The sequence below is a fragment of the Patagioenas fasciata genome, chromosome 1 (genome assembly GCF_037038585.1).
Source record: "Patagioenas fasciata isolate bPatFas1 chromosome 1, bPatFas1.hap1, whole genome shotgun sequence".
Classification (NCBI taxonomy): Eukaryota; Metazoa; Chordata; class Aves; order Columbiformes; family Columbidae; genus Patagioenas; species Patagioenas fasciata.
In genome coordinates, this window is record NC_092520.1 from 207037195 (window position 1) to 207053747 (window position 16553).

The 16553-nt window shown below is 41.4% G+C and overlaps 1 protein-coding gene across 1 annotated transcript in view; it reads left to right on the forward strand.

The window, feature by feature from the left end:
• Positions 1-16553, forward strand: part of GRM3 (glutamate metabotropic receptor 3) — a 106200-nt gene that overhangs the window by 45464 nt on the left and 44183 nt on the right. Inside the window, 2 exon segments of the mRNA XM_071803504.1 lie at positions 15462-15551; positions 15553-16065. Of these exon segments, the coding sequence (XP_071659605.1) occupies positions 15462-15551; positions 15553-16065 (603 nt within the window).

A 16553-nucleotide genomic window follows, 5' to 3' on the forward strand; every position in this document is an offset into this window, starting at 1 on the left:
CATAGATGTATTCTCTCGTAAAAGCTTTACATAAGATTTTAAGGAGAATAAGCTAGCATTAGACATAGAAGAGAGAAAGATGCACTGCAAAAAAAAATCTTATCCTCTGGGCTTTATGAAGAAAACAGCTCGAAGCCAGCAAATCAATGATTCCAGAATGAAACTGAAACATACCCATAGAGAGAACAGATTTTTAAAATGTGAGTTCTTTCTATTTCATATGGTATTGCTCCTACCCACAGAGAGGGGCTTTTTGGTACTAGGGCACACAGGAGTCTGACAGCATATAAGTAATGTGACAGAGGGACTGGTCTTTAGCTGTATCAAAAAGCTAATAGTTCATGAAGCGGCATCCATCTTACCTAGAAATCTTTGTTGTAGATGTCCGCATGTGACCTAACTGACTTAATGTGGACGTCATCAATATAGTTAATAGAGTGTAGGGTGTGATTCACCCTAAAATAGATACATCAGTTTGGTGAAATGAATTGCTTGCCAACCTCTTTTGGCTACACTGATCTCATTGGCTAAATGGGAGTCTAAAGAGTTCACTTGATTCAGAAAACTTCATTGTTTATCTCCAAAGGTCCTCTTCTCTCTCCATGGAGAGAAATAGATACGACTGAGTGCAATTTATTTCATCTTACTCCAACGACTAAAATATATTAGATGATTCATATCCTGTAATTGACTAATTCCGAAAGTAAAATTGTGCTATCGGCGTACATAACAATAGGAGAGGTTTAAACATTAGAGCTTGGGACGTTGCAAGGATAGAGGAGTGTTAATAGCTTGATTTGATCTTTTGAAGGTGCGTTTCCTAAGGAAATAGTGCTTATGTAATTACATTAGCTGTCAATTCCCATAAAGTTTGAATGCTAGCCAGTTTCAACAAATGCTTACCAAATACAGACCGCAAAGATATTAAGTTGTTAGAGTTTCCTTTTGAGAAAAGGAAGGTGGCTGAGTAAAGGAATGAAGAATAAGATTAAAACCCTACTGAAAGGAAAAGGCTGAAGAGTGAACTCAGCCATAAAAGCAGACACAGGAGAATCCTCTCTGGAGAAAACCATAGGAAAAGAGACAGCTCAGACAGGCTATGTCACTGTTGTAACCTGTCTTACATCAGCTGGAAACTGTCAGAAAAGGTATCTACCTTGGAAAAAATAAAATACCCTGTCTTTACAACACAAAAGCTAGGACTCAAGTGTCATCTAGGGATAGTCTGGGTTTGAGTGAAATCACCGGAAGTTTGGCTCTGAATTCAGCAAACCCTGATCCCTACGTCAGAATGACTGACCATCCCTGGCTCATGTTGCTCCTGCATGAGATGCCTTCACACTGCAGATGAAGACGTCTGTTCTGCAACTCACTAGGATGTACTGGAAACATGCAGCCTGTGATAAAGCAAATACAAGCTGTTACTCAAGTATTGTCCCTATTTTGTATTGGAGAGAGGCCATAAGATTTACCATTTACTAAGTATTGTCACCTGCTTTCACGGGACTACCCATTTTGCAGATATGATTTCATTCCTGCGTGTAATAGGAAAAGGCAGAGGATTTTGGGCACACTGATTTTACTTTCCTGAGAAAAAGTGTGTCAGCCCCCTCCACAGCCAGGGAGCTGGGCCTGAGCCCTGAAGGGAGTGTGGTAGTCCTAAAAGAGCATAGGACATTTTAAAACCCTGTGAACTGCGGTTCTTTTTTCCTGCAAACCACCATGCAGCTCAAAGGCCCAGAATTTTGTCAAAATCACCATTCTGTCCCAGAAAACACATTCAAAAATTTCCCCTCAGAATTCCTTCACTGTTATGGGGTTGTTCTCCTTCCACAATTCTCTCCTGCCCTGGCATTATCAATGAAAAGCCCAGAATTTGTCCCCAGGCTCAGCAATGACCTGACCTTCTGCTGAGCTACTGCTGGAGCAAAGCCACTTTCAGGCTGCTGTTTGCTTCTGATTTCTCTGGCTCAAAGACAGCTCTGCAGTTCACCACCTGCAATGTAGGGTCCTTCTCTTGGGGCCGTGGGGCTGGCACAGGGGGTGACACCACAGCCCAAACCTTTGTCCACCCATTTGCTCTCCGCACATCTGTACGATGGGGAGAACAGAAGATCTGCAGAGATCACTCTTTTCCACCACATTCCTGCCCCGTGAAACAAGATGTGGATCTAGAATATGCCCTTGAGGAGAATGCAGCCTGGGTCACAATGTGGTATGTGCGATTCCTAACCTAATTTTTTGGACACACCTGGTCTTGTGGTTTCTCAGCTCATGTTTTTCAATCACTGCTCGACAGGAGAATTTGGGGCAATTATCACAGAATAACATTCATTGTGCACTCACTGCCACGTGGACAGTTCTGCTGGCGTTCCTGCGGTCAGTAGAAATGTTGGCAGACATTGATTTTCTCCCTGATCAAAGCCAGAAAGTGCAAGCAAAGCAATGAAATCCTCACCTCTAGTTCAGTTTTGTTAACAAATACAAGTAGTGACTCTTGGCTGGTTCCTGAATTCTTTAATGGGATTATTATTCATTTGTGCTGGCCTCAGTGAAATTTAGGATACAAGTATTAATGTTGAATTGCAATGAGAATTGTAATAACAAGAAAGCTTCTTGTTAAAAGGCACACAGGCCACACAGAAAGAATGTTCAGCTCTGGCCCTCCCAAAATAAATCAATTCTAACTCCTCCTGGAGTGAGAGGAATACATCCCTAATGTGGACTGTACCTTCCAAGAAACAATAAACCTCTATACAAACAGTCACGCAAAACAGATTTAACTCTTCATTGACCAAAACTCTCTCTTTGGCTCCAGTAAGGGATGAAAAGAGCACAGTTAGGAGTTGGATTCATCCTGCTTAGCTTTAGGCTTCTGACTTAGGCAGTGAAGTTAGGGCTCTTTTCACCCTAAGCTCCTGCTTCCCACAGTAGAGACAGCACCTGTACAGAGTATTTCATCCCACCCAGACCAGGAATTGCCATTTGGAGGTTCCTATCTCCATCCATCCACTCCAAAGGATTCTGTGATTTCCTTTTAGAAGCAGGTTTACTCTATTCATCCTCAGACTTCACCTTCTCTTACCGTTAACAGGATCCAAAACATAATTAACTTCCACCTTTCCAAGAGTAAATCCACTCCTGGGATTCTCAGCTGCAAATGGAGCCTTTTTTTCTGTCCATAACTTCCCAGTCTTCCAGTCTGTTTCAGCTCCCGGTAGGTTTGAAATTCTTGTGCATTAGTTGTCTCGCTGGAGTTTGAGAAAGTATTTTCCCAGACTTTTTATGAAGAAGGAGCTTAGTGGCCAAAATTTATCTCTTCGAACAGTTTTTACCAATTAGTGTGCTTCATCTAAAGAGTAAAGAACTAATAGGTACACTTTCATCTTGCCTTATGTAAGATATGGTCATATGTAAGAACAGAGGACAAAGTTTGTACAGGTTTAGAAAGAAGTGAATCTCCTAAACTCACTAGGAATTGTTGAGATTATTCATGTTGGTCCTTCCTCTGCTCTATCATCACGTCTGAGATTTGGCACCACTGAGCAGCTCCTCACAAGGAGAAGTGTTCTTCGTCTTACGACTCAGCTGGGTCCTTCATCTGCCACCAGGAACACTGATGCAGAACACTAGTACTGTTCAAAAGACTTTCGATACATTCTGTGTCTTTCCTTGCCTTCATTAGCACGGAATTCCCCCCTCATGTTATCAGACCATGAAGTATTCTGGCAGAGGTATCAAGGATCAGGCTGAGTAGGTTCAGTGAATTCAGTTCTGTGGCTGATCAGATGGCTGAAATGCCATTTACTGTCAGCACAGAGAAGAACAAAGCCAAAGCCAGCATTAGAGAAAGCTGTTTCCAGCACTATGCTGAGCAAAAGGTGCCAGGCCACAGGTGGCCAGGTGCCCGGGCTGTCCTGGGGCAATCGGTGACTGCAGCCATGGTGGGCCATCAGACTGTGGCTTTACACAGAATGCTGTTGCACCTCGTCCTGTGTAACCTCATCTGGGCGTTCCTGCTCTGGCAGGGGGATTGGACTGGATGAGCTTTCGAGGTCCCTTCCAATCCCTAACATTCTGTGATTCTGTGATTCCTGCATAATTTGTGCTAAGTGCCTCTCTAAATTTTGAGTTAAACTGTTGTTGCCATAGCGATAGCCATTTAGAGCAAGAGAAGGCAACGGGCGTGTTGGGGATGTGAGATTCTGACTCTTCACATAAAAATATATATGTGTGTGTATGTATGCTGCTGTGGAGCTGCATGAAAGGAGCCAAACAAACAGCTTACACCACATCTGAGGCGTTGACAGATGTGGAAAAATAAGTAGCTTGCTGCAGGCTGGAGGTGTTTGTTCCAGGATGCAACTTCTCCTACAAAGAGCTGAGTCCAAAATACAAAAAAGCCTGAGCAATGACAGCCCACTTTCTACAACTACCTGAAAGGAGGTTGTAGTGAGGAGAAATTTGTCTCTTTTCCCAAGTAACAAGTGATAGGATGAGAGGAAAAAGCCTCAAGTTATTGCCATGGGAGATTTAGATTGGATATTAGGGAAAATTTTGTCATGGAAAGTGTTGTCAAGCACTGGAACAGAATGCCCAGGGAAGTGATGGAGTCACCATCCCAGGAGGTGTTTAAAAGATGTGGATGTGGTGCTTAGGGACATGGTTTAGTAGTGGACTTGCTAGTACTAGGTTAATGGCTGGACTTGGTTACCTTAAAGGTCTTTTCTATGATTCTATGACATATATGTGGTTTCACACCAGTAGAAGTTGCTCCCTTTGTCAGGATGAGGCATGTTTGTTACTGCTTTTGTGGGATATATCTTTGCAGAAACTGGAAAAGGTGGCTTTCATGGGCTTATTTTTCTTACAAATAACTCCTACTGCTAGCTCTTTAATGGGAAACACTTTTCGACAACCTACTCACAGTAGATTGGTTCATTTGCTGGGGCACAGGCTTCCAAAAAGTCAATAAATAAAGCAGGTATTGTATTACCTCATTTTAGGTCCTCTTCTAAGATTTTTCTGCACACCTAACACTAGTATTTCTGGTGGTTACAGAAAGACAGATTCAGAACTCCTTGGTTTTATTCCTTGTTTTATGATACCACAATGTGAGGTGAGAAAATGGTGTGAGCTTAAATATCTGCAGTTGGGACAAGATCCTGCCCACATACCTGAGACTATTCCCCTGGGGACTTTCATAGAGTTTAATCTTCCTTTGACTAAGTGAAATTAGGTGTCACCTTAATCAGCAAATGCAGGCAGTGCCTGAAATTAAGTGTTTGGGGAATTTTCAGCTTGAGAGTGAGCTTAGGTCCCCAGAGTACTAACTGATGCAGAGGAGCCAGCAGTTTGCATCACTGGCTGGGACACGAATTCTGTCAAAGTCCCAAATTAGACCAATTGTAAATGGCCTTTTTGAAGTCCATAAATTCACAGCAGGGCATCCAAGTTTGAAATATGTGGCCATAAACTTACCGTAGCATACCTTGTCCATCTGTGAGCCCAGACGGGGTCATGGATCAGAATTAAACATGACTGGGTTCCTGTAAGCATACACAATTTAAGATTTGAAAATAATTTTAGGCCCAAAAGAGAGAACTACATGTGAGTACTTTTTAAGTACAGCTTGTTTCTCAGGAATTAGAAACTGTCAGCTCCTGTCCCCCGTCTGTGATATTACCTGTTTCTAAGGTCAAGCCAAATGAATGGCAGGTCTGGCAGATGCAGGGTATTGTTTCCATCAAGCTTCCAGTGGTACTTTCTGGTAGCTGCAAGGCAGTCTCGCACCTTTCTTTGCTGACTGGAAAGAAAAAAAAAACGCAAAGAGGATCTCCAAGTCAGCAAAAACCTATAGGTTTCTGTAGTTCGCTGATTTAAAACAGCTGCAAATCAAGTTCAGTATAATTTTTAGAACAATCCAGTTCCTGTAGACAGCTGAGGGCAGCTTTTGTTTTCAGTAAACTTCTGTGACATTTGTGATTAAAACTATAAAGGCAGTAAGCACAATTCACAATCAATTATGTTTTATTAATGTTTTTTTTAATACATGCCACAGTCCAGTAATCATGAAGCTGTTCAATAGAGTTGTTCTAAAACCAGCTAATAGGAGGATGTAATTTGCAGCCGTCTCTGCTCACTTACAAAACACTTGCTCCGTTAATTGTGATTTCACACTCTGCTGAATGCTGTAGCCTGGAGGTAACATTCATGTGATGGAAGAGTTGCCAGTCTGTGCTCTGATGGGGGGAGAAGGAAGGATCCTTTTGAGAGAGGCTGCTGTTGTTAAATTTTTAATCCTTTTATATTAAAAAAAAAAAAAAAAAGAAATAGCACCTCAGCAGGTAAAAGATACAATCCACTGCTAAATAATTATTTCCTGAACAATCTTTCCCTGCGTTGATCGTTCTACTGCTTAGTGGTGTTATCAAGAACATAAAAACACATATAACCAGCAGGTGAGACTCAGTTTGTGTAATTGGTCAGCTATCCTGATCTTATATTGTAGATACTGGCTGAATTAGTCTGCTTAAACTAAGTGCCTAAGTTTTAATTAGAAAGTATGTTGTGCCTTTGAAGGTCTCCAGAGACACCTTATGTCTTTCTTAAGTCAGAATGGTCAGGACACTCTCCTGGGAAAGGTCGAAGGTGCCTATAAACGTGCCATATGTTATGCATGCAAGTTGAGCAGATTGAGCCGCATCAGTGAATGGCCAGTGGTGATGAGGCAGAGTTCAGCACTGAACAGCCATGAGCAAGGCAAGAGCTCCTGCTCTGAAACACTTCCAGAGCATGTGTCAGAGGCTTGAACGTTTCCTCGTTTGACAAATGAAAGGATAAATCTTAACGTGGAAAATTCCCAGCTGAAGGTTTTATGCTGCTGTGATCAGCTGGGAGTTACAGTTCAGACCAGGCAGGGGTGGGATCACCAACTAAGGCTTTTACTTGACTTATGACTAAGGAATGGGGGGTCAACAAGGATCCATGGAGGGGCCTTTGCCCACTGCTGTCTCTCACCCTTACTATTTCAGGAAAGTTTCTCCCATCATGATCAGTGATGTGGAAGGCACTGGGCCAGATTTTAATGCCGCTATGTAGGGCTCAAAGCCAGGATTAGGTCCCATTAGAACAGACTAGGTGGCAGCAGAAGTCGTCCCACGTACAGATTAAGAGAAAGGGTGCACAATCAGCTGCTATGCAAGGTCTGTATGACCCTAAGGCTGGCCATGCTGGCAGTAAGGCTGTATCTCAACAGAAGCAATAATGAGAAAGGACTCTGTGCCCTCCACAGATGCAGAGGTTCATCCATGTTTTGGTCCTGTTGCCGCAACGCAAGGTAAATGTCTTGGCAGAGGCGCAATGGACGTGAAATCTGGCAGCTCACGCAGATACCATTCGGCAGGAGCCAAAAATACACAAGGCAGAGCATCTCCACTGGAGCACGAACAGAAACTCACTGAGAGGTCTGGGTTCAAGAAAAACCCTGTAGATGTTGCAGAGTGCTGAATAGTGATTATGAGCATGAGACAGAAATGAGTTCTGTGAGGGCAGAAAACAACAGATGCTTAAGAATCAAGTAAGGGAGAAAGGTTAAATACTTGTCCAAAGACTAAATGCACATATACTCCTTGTGGGGGCTATGCTTAGTTTGATGTTAACTTCACTTACAGCTTCACTTACATTAAGCACAAGTGTTAAAGCTTCTCTGAGCTAAAGGTTTCATGCCAGGATGTGGTGCTGAAAATGCCACAGTTCACGTAGGACAACTCTACATTTATGCCATTATCTTGCTCAAACAGCCTTTGACATTGCTGACCTTAGCATGGTGATGGCGTCCCTGCACCACCTAGCAGGAATAATTGCTGTGACATCCACAGGTCACAGAAGGCAGCTGCTCCTTTGTCCTCAAAGTCTTTACACTCCCACTTTTCCTCTTCCGTGCCTTTTTGGGACCACACATGGAGACTGAGACTAAAGTCAGCTAACAAACAATCAATAAGCAGACAGCACTTGTCTGTTCATTGCTGTCTCTGCTGGTGTGCTTTCAGCTGCCGCCAATGCCTGGAAGAAATAAGCAGATGGATAAAAAGCAGTAGGGTTCAGCTCAATCCAAAAAAGACAGAAGGGAAGATGGTGGGATTTTCAAAGGTCTAACCCTGCATTACATCAAGATCATTACACCACAAATTGTCCAGATGGTGCAAAGCCTCAGGCTCATGGCTGGACTTCTCAATACACTTGAATATACTTATTGTCAAAGTACGGAAGAAAGTCTAACGAGTTAGTAGTCTACATGGCCTGACCCAGGTCTCCAGCTCTGGTGGTCTGCTCACTGTAGCTCCCTCTCCTGAGAAACTCACTATAGAAGGACTCACCCGGTGCCAAATGTACTCTTTTAATTTAAGGAGTACCAGAGACCCATATTTTCACACCACATTAGTGTCCAGTAATCTCCAGGGGCGCCCTGTTCCTCACCGGGCTAAATTAATAGGTCTTGATCTAACCTACTAAGTTTTTTAATATCTAGAAAATTCAGGAGTATCACATCAGAGACATCTATTTTCCTGTGTGATTAATATTTTAAATTTTGTTTTTGAAACAGGATGAATATATCACAGATCTCTGAGGAAAGGACTAGGCATCTGTTGTATGTTGACATTGTAGAAAACATAAAGCGTCATTTGTTGATGCTAACACAGTACAAACAGTAATGCAGTGCTCTGATTTTTTTTCCTTCTCATTCTGAAGTAACAGAACATAAGCCTTTATATTAAGAGGAATGGTCTCCTTCTACACTGACATATTATCTCTTGCTTCATATATCATTCTTTATATTGAAATTGTGTTTAAATTTTTAGGGCTTTTCAGACTGTTCTACAATATGCTAGGCCCAGGATGAACTTCTATGATTTGTAGCCTCATGTTGCTGGCAGTGGTAATGTATGAATTAATGTTTTTCATGTATGAATTTCTGAGTTGAAATTAAGGCTACAAAATCACCTAGCTGTAAAGCCATTCTTGTCATTTTTCCCAAGGGAATTAAAAAAAAATCTGAGATATAACAGCCAGGAATTGAAATTGAAAGCACTCTGATTCATTTCTAGCAAATTTATGTGCCGGTGCCTGAGTATCATTTGATGAAGGAAATTTCTCCGTTTCCATGAAAAAAAATTAACTTGTTTACCTCACAACATTTTCTGTAACTTTTTCCTGTTTCCTGTCTTTTTTTTTTTTTCTACTTCTTGATTCAAGTTATCAGATTTCAGCCAGCCAGAATCAGAATGTGAGCAATTTGTGTACCTGGCACATATCTGTCACTGTAAAACTTGGGTTCCTTTACAAATATTCTTCTTCCAGAGGTGACAGCATCTCTAATTATAATTGGTAAGGCAACTCAAGCTTGTCCATCACTTTTTTCTGATGAAGTGAGACACCTTATCTTTCAGTGCAGTTCTCATCAGACATTAAGGTCAAGTGCTGGCAGAACATATATAAGTGTGCCAAATGTGTTGGATAAGCAATGCTGCTGTGCAAGTTACCCATGATCGCTGGGAGAAAGAAACCACGTCATTTAACTTGTGTCAGTCTTGAAAGATGCGCCAGAATTTTGAGCCAAAACTGGAATTGTTTTAGAGATGTGCTTCCCCAGGATAAGATTTTTAGGGCACAGCAAGGGCTCAGGGAAAGATACAGCTCTGATGAGGTGTCCTTGGAGACAGAAGTATTGATGGAACTATTAACTTCCATGTTGTAATGTAGCACAGGTGTGGGGAACCTCCCTTGTGACCTTCCACTGAGCACAGGCCCCCTCCAAAGGAAGTTTGCTAAGGGTGGTAGGTAATATCAAGTTGACATATGGCTTCAGGCACCACAATATTGCATTATAGTCCTAAATAATGCAGCAAAAAATCCATGAATACCAAGAGGGAGCTACCCACAACAAGGCTATACATAATCTTCTCCAGCACCCACGTCAGCTCTTGTTGCACCCTTTCTCAGGAAGCTGGGTAAAGAGATGAGCCCTGCAAAATACTGCACAGAGGCAACAAATGTGGGGTAATCTAGGATATAGCACCTGGTAGGGATGAGGAGAAAACCCTCCAGAATTTTATCCCAGTCATGTAAATCATCCCATTTGCTAGTTAAGGGAGTTGAAAAATAGCTAGGAGATCTGAGGTGCCTCAGCTCTCGATGAAGTTTCCCATTCCATCCTTATAAGGGGAAAATTGGAAAGTCTAGAATGGTTGGATAGACTGCCAATGGCAACCATTGATGCTCATATGGTGGAAGGTATCAGCAAAATTGTCATTGGTGTATGAACAATTATACTCAACATACAAATCATCTAGCTAAATGAAAGATTTAACTGCACTTCTTTTTGGAGTTTAACACCTAGAAAAATAGACTGAAGACCCTTAGCCTAATAGGAATTCACCCTTGAACTGATAGTACAGGTGGAGTTACTCTGTGAGCTGAAAACAGAAAGCCTGAAGAAGACCAGAGCTGTCATGTGAATGTAGCATTGGAAGAAAGCCATGAAAGACAGATTTAGTTTTGGAGATTATATCAGTGGGATACTGAATGTTGAAAACCCAGACATGCTCTTTCTCATTCTAGTTGCTTTCACAGAAACAAGAATATGCATATCCTTAGTAAACAGGCAAAGTTGCACCAGGATATACTGGATTTGTGCAATCAACCTTTTACAGGCACAGAAATAGTCCACCAAAGCAGATTATTGAGACCAAGGGGCAAGGCTATTTTCAACAAGAGCAACACAGCTCTCATTTAACACAAGTGAGTTGCTTTTACTGAGGGAAGTGCTGACAGTGTCCCCCAAGAGCAGATGTAGCTCTTCCCTGTGGACCTTTCCTGGTGGAAAGAGAAGGGGCTCTGGTTTGGCAAGTGCAGGTATTTCATAACCCAAGTGCTTCTGGATAAAGTTCACACAGGGAAGCGCTGACAGAAACCTCCCACTCCAGACGTGGAAACCTTTCTCCTTCTGCCTTTTTTCTGGTTATATTTCATTTTGATATTTGGATCACTTCTATGCCTAGGCTGTATATATTTCCATCAGGGATCCAAAGCCTACAGGGCTGTAGTGTACATATTTTTAATATTAAAAAGACACCTAGAAAAATATAACCCCACATGTAGCTGGACTTAAAGCATGAAATACAAATGAAAAATGAGAGAACTGAAGTTTGATCAACAGGTACTTATTTTTGAAAAGTCCCAGAAACACGCTTTTACTACTAGAAGAGGGTACTGCAAGCCTAAATTGACATGGTCAGTATAGTGAAATCACTTCTGGTAGGAAATGGCAAATCTCAACTCCAGGCTGCTCACTTCACCATGGTTAAGGAGAAGAATATGGGCTGTAGCAGCCTGGTATAGGTACAAAATGTTTGTATTTATAGTTGTGAGTTATGCAAGCTGCAAAGAAAGCATGTGGGTGGTGCACAGAGAGAATAGGAGAGAAACCGAGTTGTCAGTCCATCTTTGTGAGTTGTTTTAAAATAGCGTCTCTTCTTCACCTCAAGCTGTCTGTTCAGTGTCACCATAGTGACGATGCTCACCAGCCACCCAAATCTGCCTTGCAGCTCTCTTTAGGAGTCTCACCACTGAGAAGACGTTGCTCCTGGAAGCATCTCTCCCTCAGAGCCCAAAGGGGAAACCTCCCCTGACAAACCAGCCTCTGCATTAATACCTCCGCTCATGACCTGTGCACAGCACCCGTGTTCCTTGGCAGGACCCTGCAACATGCAATATGCTCTATAGGCAGTAGTGTAGAGGCCGCTGAGTCTGCAAAATGAGAGAAGTACATTTGATATCCAAATCTCTGTTCTTGGTAACTATCTCCCATTTATAAACAAAAGCTTTGAGCTCATGAGATAGGATAATCATGTTTTCCTGAAAAGCAGGACTCTGCATGTGTGGTGTTTCCCTATAGTTTCAAAGTCTCTGTGAAAAACTCAGAGCTTCACAGGAATTGCCAAATGGGGAGGCTGAGGTGTGGGTGGGTGTCCCCCACCCATGGGTACCCCTTACCAAGCAGTGTGTCCTCAGAGCAGGATCATGGGGCTGAGTTATCTGTGTTCTCCAACCCAGGTGAGTTTCCCACCAAATCCTCCATTCTTAACTCTGGACACCTTCAGATTGGTGCTCTCAACATGAAACAGCAAGGAAGAAACAGAGAAATGGTCATGCCTCTTCCAAATCTCCTCTTTCCCTGATCACTCCTTGACTTCTCCTGGGACTGATCCTTCTCCATTGTATGACTGATTTTGGTTTCCTTCAGCAGGGCCACTGTAACAAGCTTAAGTGTTAAAATAAAGAAATCCTTTGCATTCTCTGCAGGGAAAAACAGTTCTCTATATAGCATCATTGATTTTACATATACCCTTTTTACGCACAATCTCAAAAAGGTTTTTCGGTACCTTGCTGGCATTCATTGCTTATGTATCAGAAATACATAGATCTCAGAGACAAGGATGTGATGCAAGCAACCAGCACCTAAGAAGGAGTCAGGGGGATGAGAACAACCTGCTTACTGTTTAAGGTAAATCCATTACAGCTCTAGGTATGTCCCAGACAGGTTTTAGAAAAACATATAGAGGACCTCATTACCAGCCTATTCTTCTGCAAAGTTAGTTGTTCTTGGTAGCATTGAAGGGATGTTAAAAACAGGCTGATTTTAATACGACCTTATAAAAGACTCACATAAAAGCCAGAAGGAGCAATGGGGAGTCAAGAGAGGTTTGTTGTTAAGATATCAGAGGGGCACTGGAAAAGATTAAAGCTTGACTTTTGGCTGTGCTGATGACCTTAGGTAAGTCATTCAGGACCAGGTTTGTAAGAGACACCAGCTTGCTTAGGAAGTATTTGAGAGTCAGTGCCTCCACGGGAACAAGGGGGTGCAGGGCACAGCTGAAAGCATGTTATTTAATTCCCGAAGAGAAGGAGACACCTTTTCAAAGTTTGATAGTGATTGTAAGTGCTGAGCAAATCAAAATCTGAACTTAGACTCTTCTAAGAATCTCACTGCATCTTTCTGTGCCTCTTTTTTCAGGAGTGTAAAACAGGGAAAATAAATATTTTACCAATGTTGTAAGGATAAGTATAAGAATATTGCTGAGATACAACAGTGATATGAGCTACAGAAGTAAATAAAATGGATATGGCATTTTAAAAAATCCACAATCCTGGTTTTTATCCAAATGGTGGATTAGTGACAAGAACAATGGAAGTCTGTCCTACTGAATTATTAACCACACAACTATTTATGTGACAAATGCCACCTTTTTGTCTGATCATTATTTGCAATGAGATAGCATCACCATTTTATATCCCTGTGTACACTTGAACAATATTTGATAAATTATAGTACAAAATCTGACACAGAAAGTACTGCTGAATACAGTTACTTCCTTAATCTTCCTAAAATTACCAGAAAATATATTTTCTAGACCTGGTTAATAAACCACAGGTGATCGCCAAAGTAGCTTACTTATACATCACTGAGGGACAATGAAGCTTGTTTTTCGATTGACATATCACTTACTTCTGAATGGAAAATTCTGCTGAGACAGCCCACAGCTCAGACTATACACATTAGTAGGACTGCAGAGAAGGACCGTTAACAGTGTGTCTTACACATTACTGATTTATGAGAGAACAATGTTGGACTAAACATGAATAAAAAGCTATGCTTTCACACAATTTGGTATCGCAACATTGGAATTGTAACAGGATAAACAACTGCCTTGCAGTAAGTGTGCTCATCCATCATTCAGTGTTAAATCTTAATTTTTGCCTATTCCAATTTCTTTGTGTTAAGTGCTTCTAAATTATAAATAACCCTGGAACTCTAATAGCAATATATACTCTGATAGAGAAAACGTAAGCAGAGAAATAAATTGTTATAGTGATCTATTTAAAACTTACCATACTTGATTTATCTGAGGATTTGGAGATCGAGGCAGCTACTTCATCATATTTGGAGGTATATTGACAAGGAGTCTATGGACAAATCCTACCTCTATGTGGCATAAGTAGAGTTTGTCTATGAATATTTAGTTACAAAATTATTACAACATGATCTTTACTTTAAGGTTTGATTTTTCTCCTGTTAAGGTCATTGGCAAACTCTCTTGACCTTAGTGAGAGTAAAATATTATCCTATGCTAACTACATACATCATTGCTCTGTTCTCCCCTTGATCTGAGCACTGAACTGTGATTAACATTAAAGAGAGTAAGTTGAACCATGAGTATTTTCATGCCCTAAGCAAGCAGCAAGTGTGAGACTCTTCCTTGCCATGCCTCCTCTTTTTCTCTTTCATGTCCCTCTCTCTCTTTTTTTTTTTTTTAACCTTAATTTGCTTGTAAGATAATCTTTTATGGCTTAAGGAAAGGTGCTTTTGTGATAAAGACATTCGATGGAGAGCTAGGTTCAATTTCCTGGCCTTCTCCACAACTGCCCTTAGCGGGTCACTTACTAAAGTGCCTTGCAGAACTACAGTGCTAATAATCACATGGACCATGGACAACTTTCTGCTGGTGATGCCAACGAACATGAAATGGCCAAAACACTGTGACCACATTGAAACTGTTTATTGGGAATGGTCTCTGGTCTCTGCTTGTCCATGAACCATGCACAGACACTGTTTACAAGAGCATTAGTTGACCTGAGTCAAAACTATCCCAGGGAGCATGTCTGCAGTTAAATGGCGTGACAGAAACTTGACTGATGTTCTGTTACAGACACAGCATTCAGTTCCCAATGGACAAAACAGAGCTTTTCCTGTATTTCAAACATCTATCACAACCCAAAAATAGAAGTAAAGCCCCCAGGGGTTTTTCCCATCCTCTCATTTCTTGCACCAGGTGAGCTGGCACTAAGAAGGCAGGGTGAGTAAAGTTCAGCAAGAGACTTTGGATCTGAAGGCCAAATGCTGCATTCAGACAAAACTAACCGTAAGGAGGTAGCACTGTGCTATTGTTGAAGGAATAGTAAGTACAGTGCAATCAACAAAAACAGAAACAAAGCAAAACAAAGCAAAAAATTTTTAAGGGAAAGCTGAAAGTAGCTGGAGACCCAGCGAATGAGGATACCTAACACTCCAGAAGACAGAAAGGATGGAATAAGAGAGGATGATATGCAAAAGATGTCAGAAGTGGTTTCTGTCCTTGCAAAATGTAAAACATTTTTGATCAGTGGTCGGCATCATACATATCACCTCATCTGCCTGTTATCTTTGTGCATAGCTGTCATAGTAGATGCTTAGTCTGTCATCAGTTATGGAGCAAATGGAATAAGGTGCTTTATGAGAACACGACAAATGTATTTCTCGTTATCTGTGTTAGACAGCGATCCCTTAACGTTGCTCAAGTGTTTTATTGATAAAAGCTCATGTCTCCTGTTCCCTTTTCTAATTCTTCCCATCTCTTCTTTAGAGGTCCAGTGGAAAGACTTGTTGGCTTGTTCTTCACTGGCTTGTGGGAGAGCCCTTCAAATTTGGCAATGGATCAGAAGGACTGAAAAGCACTTCTGCTCCCACCAATGTTTCTCAGAGCTGCTAAAACAGGACCAGTGAAGATGTTCACCAGACTCCAAGTCCTTGCGTTAGCTTTGTTTTCCAAAGGAGTTTTCCTTTCCCTAAGTGACCATAACTTTGTAAGGAAGGAAATTAAGATAGAAGGAGACCTGGTCTTAGGTGGCTTATTTCCAATCAACGAAAAAGGCACTGGGATAGAAGAATGTGGGAGAATCAATGAAGACCGGGGCATCCAGCGCTTGGAGGCCATGCTGTTTGCCATTGATGAAATCAACAGAGACAATTACTTGCTGCCAGGAATTAAGCTTGGAGTTCATATTTTGGACACATGCTCCAGGGATACTTATGCCTTAGAACAGTCTTTGGAGTTCGTCAGGGCATCTTTGACTAAAGTGGATGAAACAGAGTATATGTGCCCAGATGGCTCATATGCCATTCAAGAGAATTTACCATTACTCATTGCAGGAGTCATCGGTGGTTCCTATAGCAGCGTCTCCATACAGGTAAGTCACAGGAACCCCATCAGGTGAGAATCTTCCATCTGCAATTCCTGTGAGAGAACCCCTGCTTGCATAAGTTTGTCAATAAAGCAAGTCTTAGCTTAATCACTTTACCCCAGGAGTTAATCTAGCATATAATTATAACTTACTTTATATTAGTTTGATTCATTCTTTACAAGTTTTCCTATAGTTTAAACCTCTGGCAGCTCTCCACTCACTCCAGTTACAGTGTATCCTGAGGGCATCTGAAGTTTCCAAAAGTCTTAGCATTTATTTTGAACTTTGGATTTCATGAGACTTTTTACAACGCTAAGTTCAGACCTCTGTTTTCACATCAATAACAAATTATACCATCTATAATTCAGAATATATGTACACCTGTCATGCCGCATGTACATAACATTTGTCATTTAAACAACAGAGATTTAAAATTAAGATAGAAATCCTTATTTCACTTCCAGGCTGAAATAAAGTAAAAACTGCATACTAGA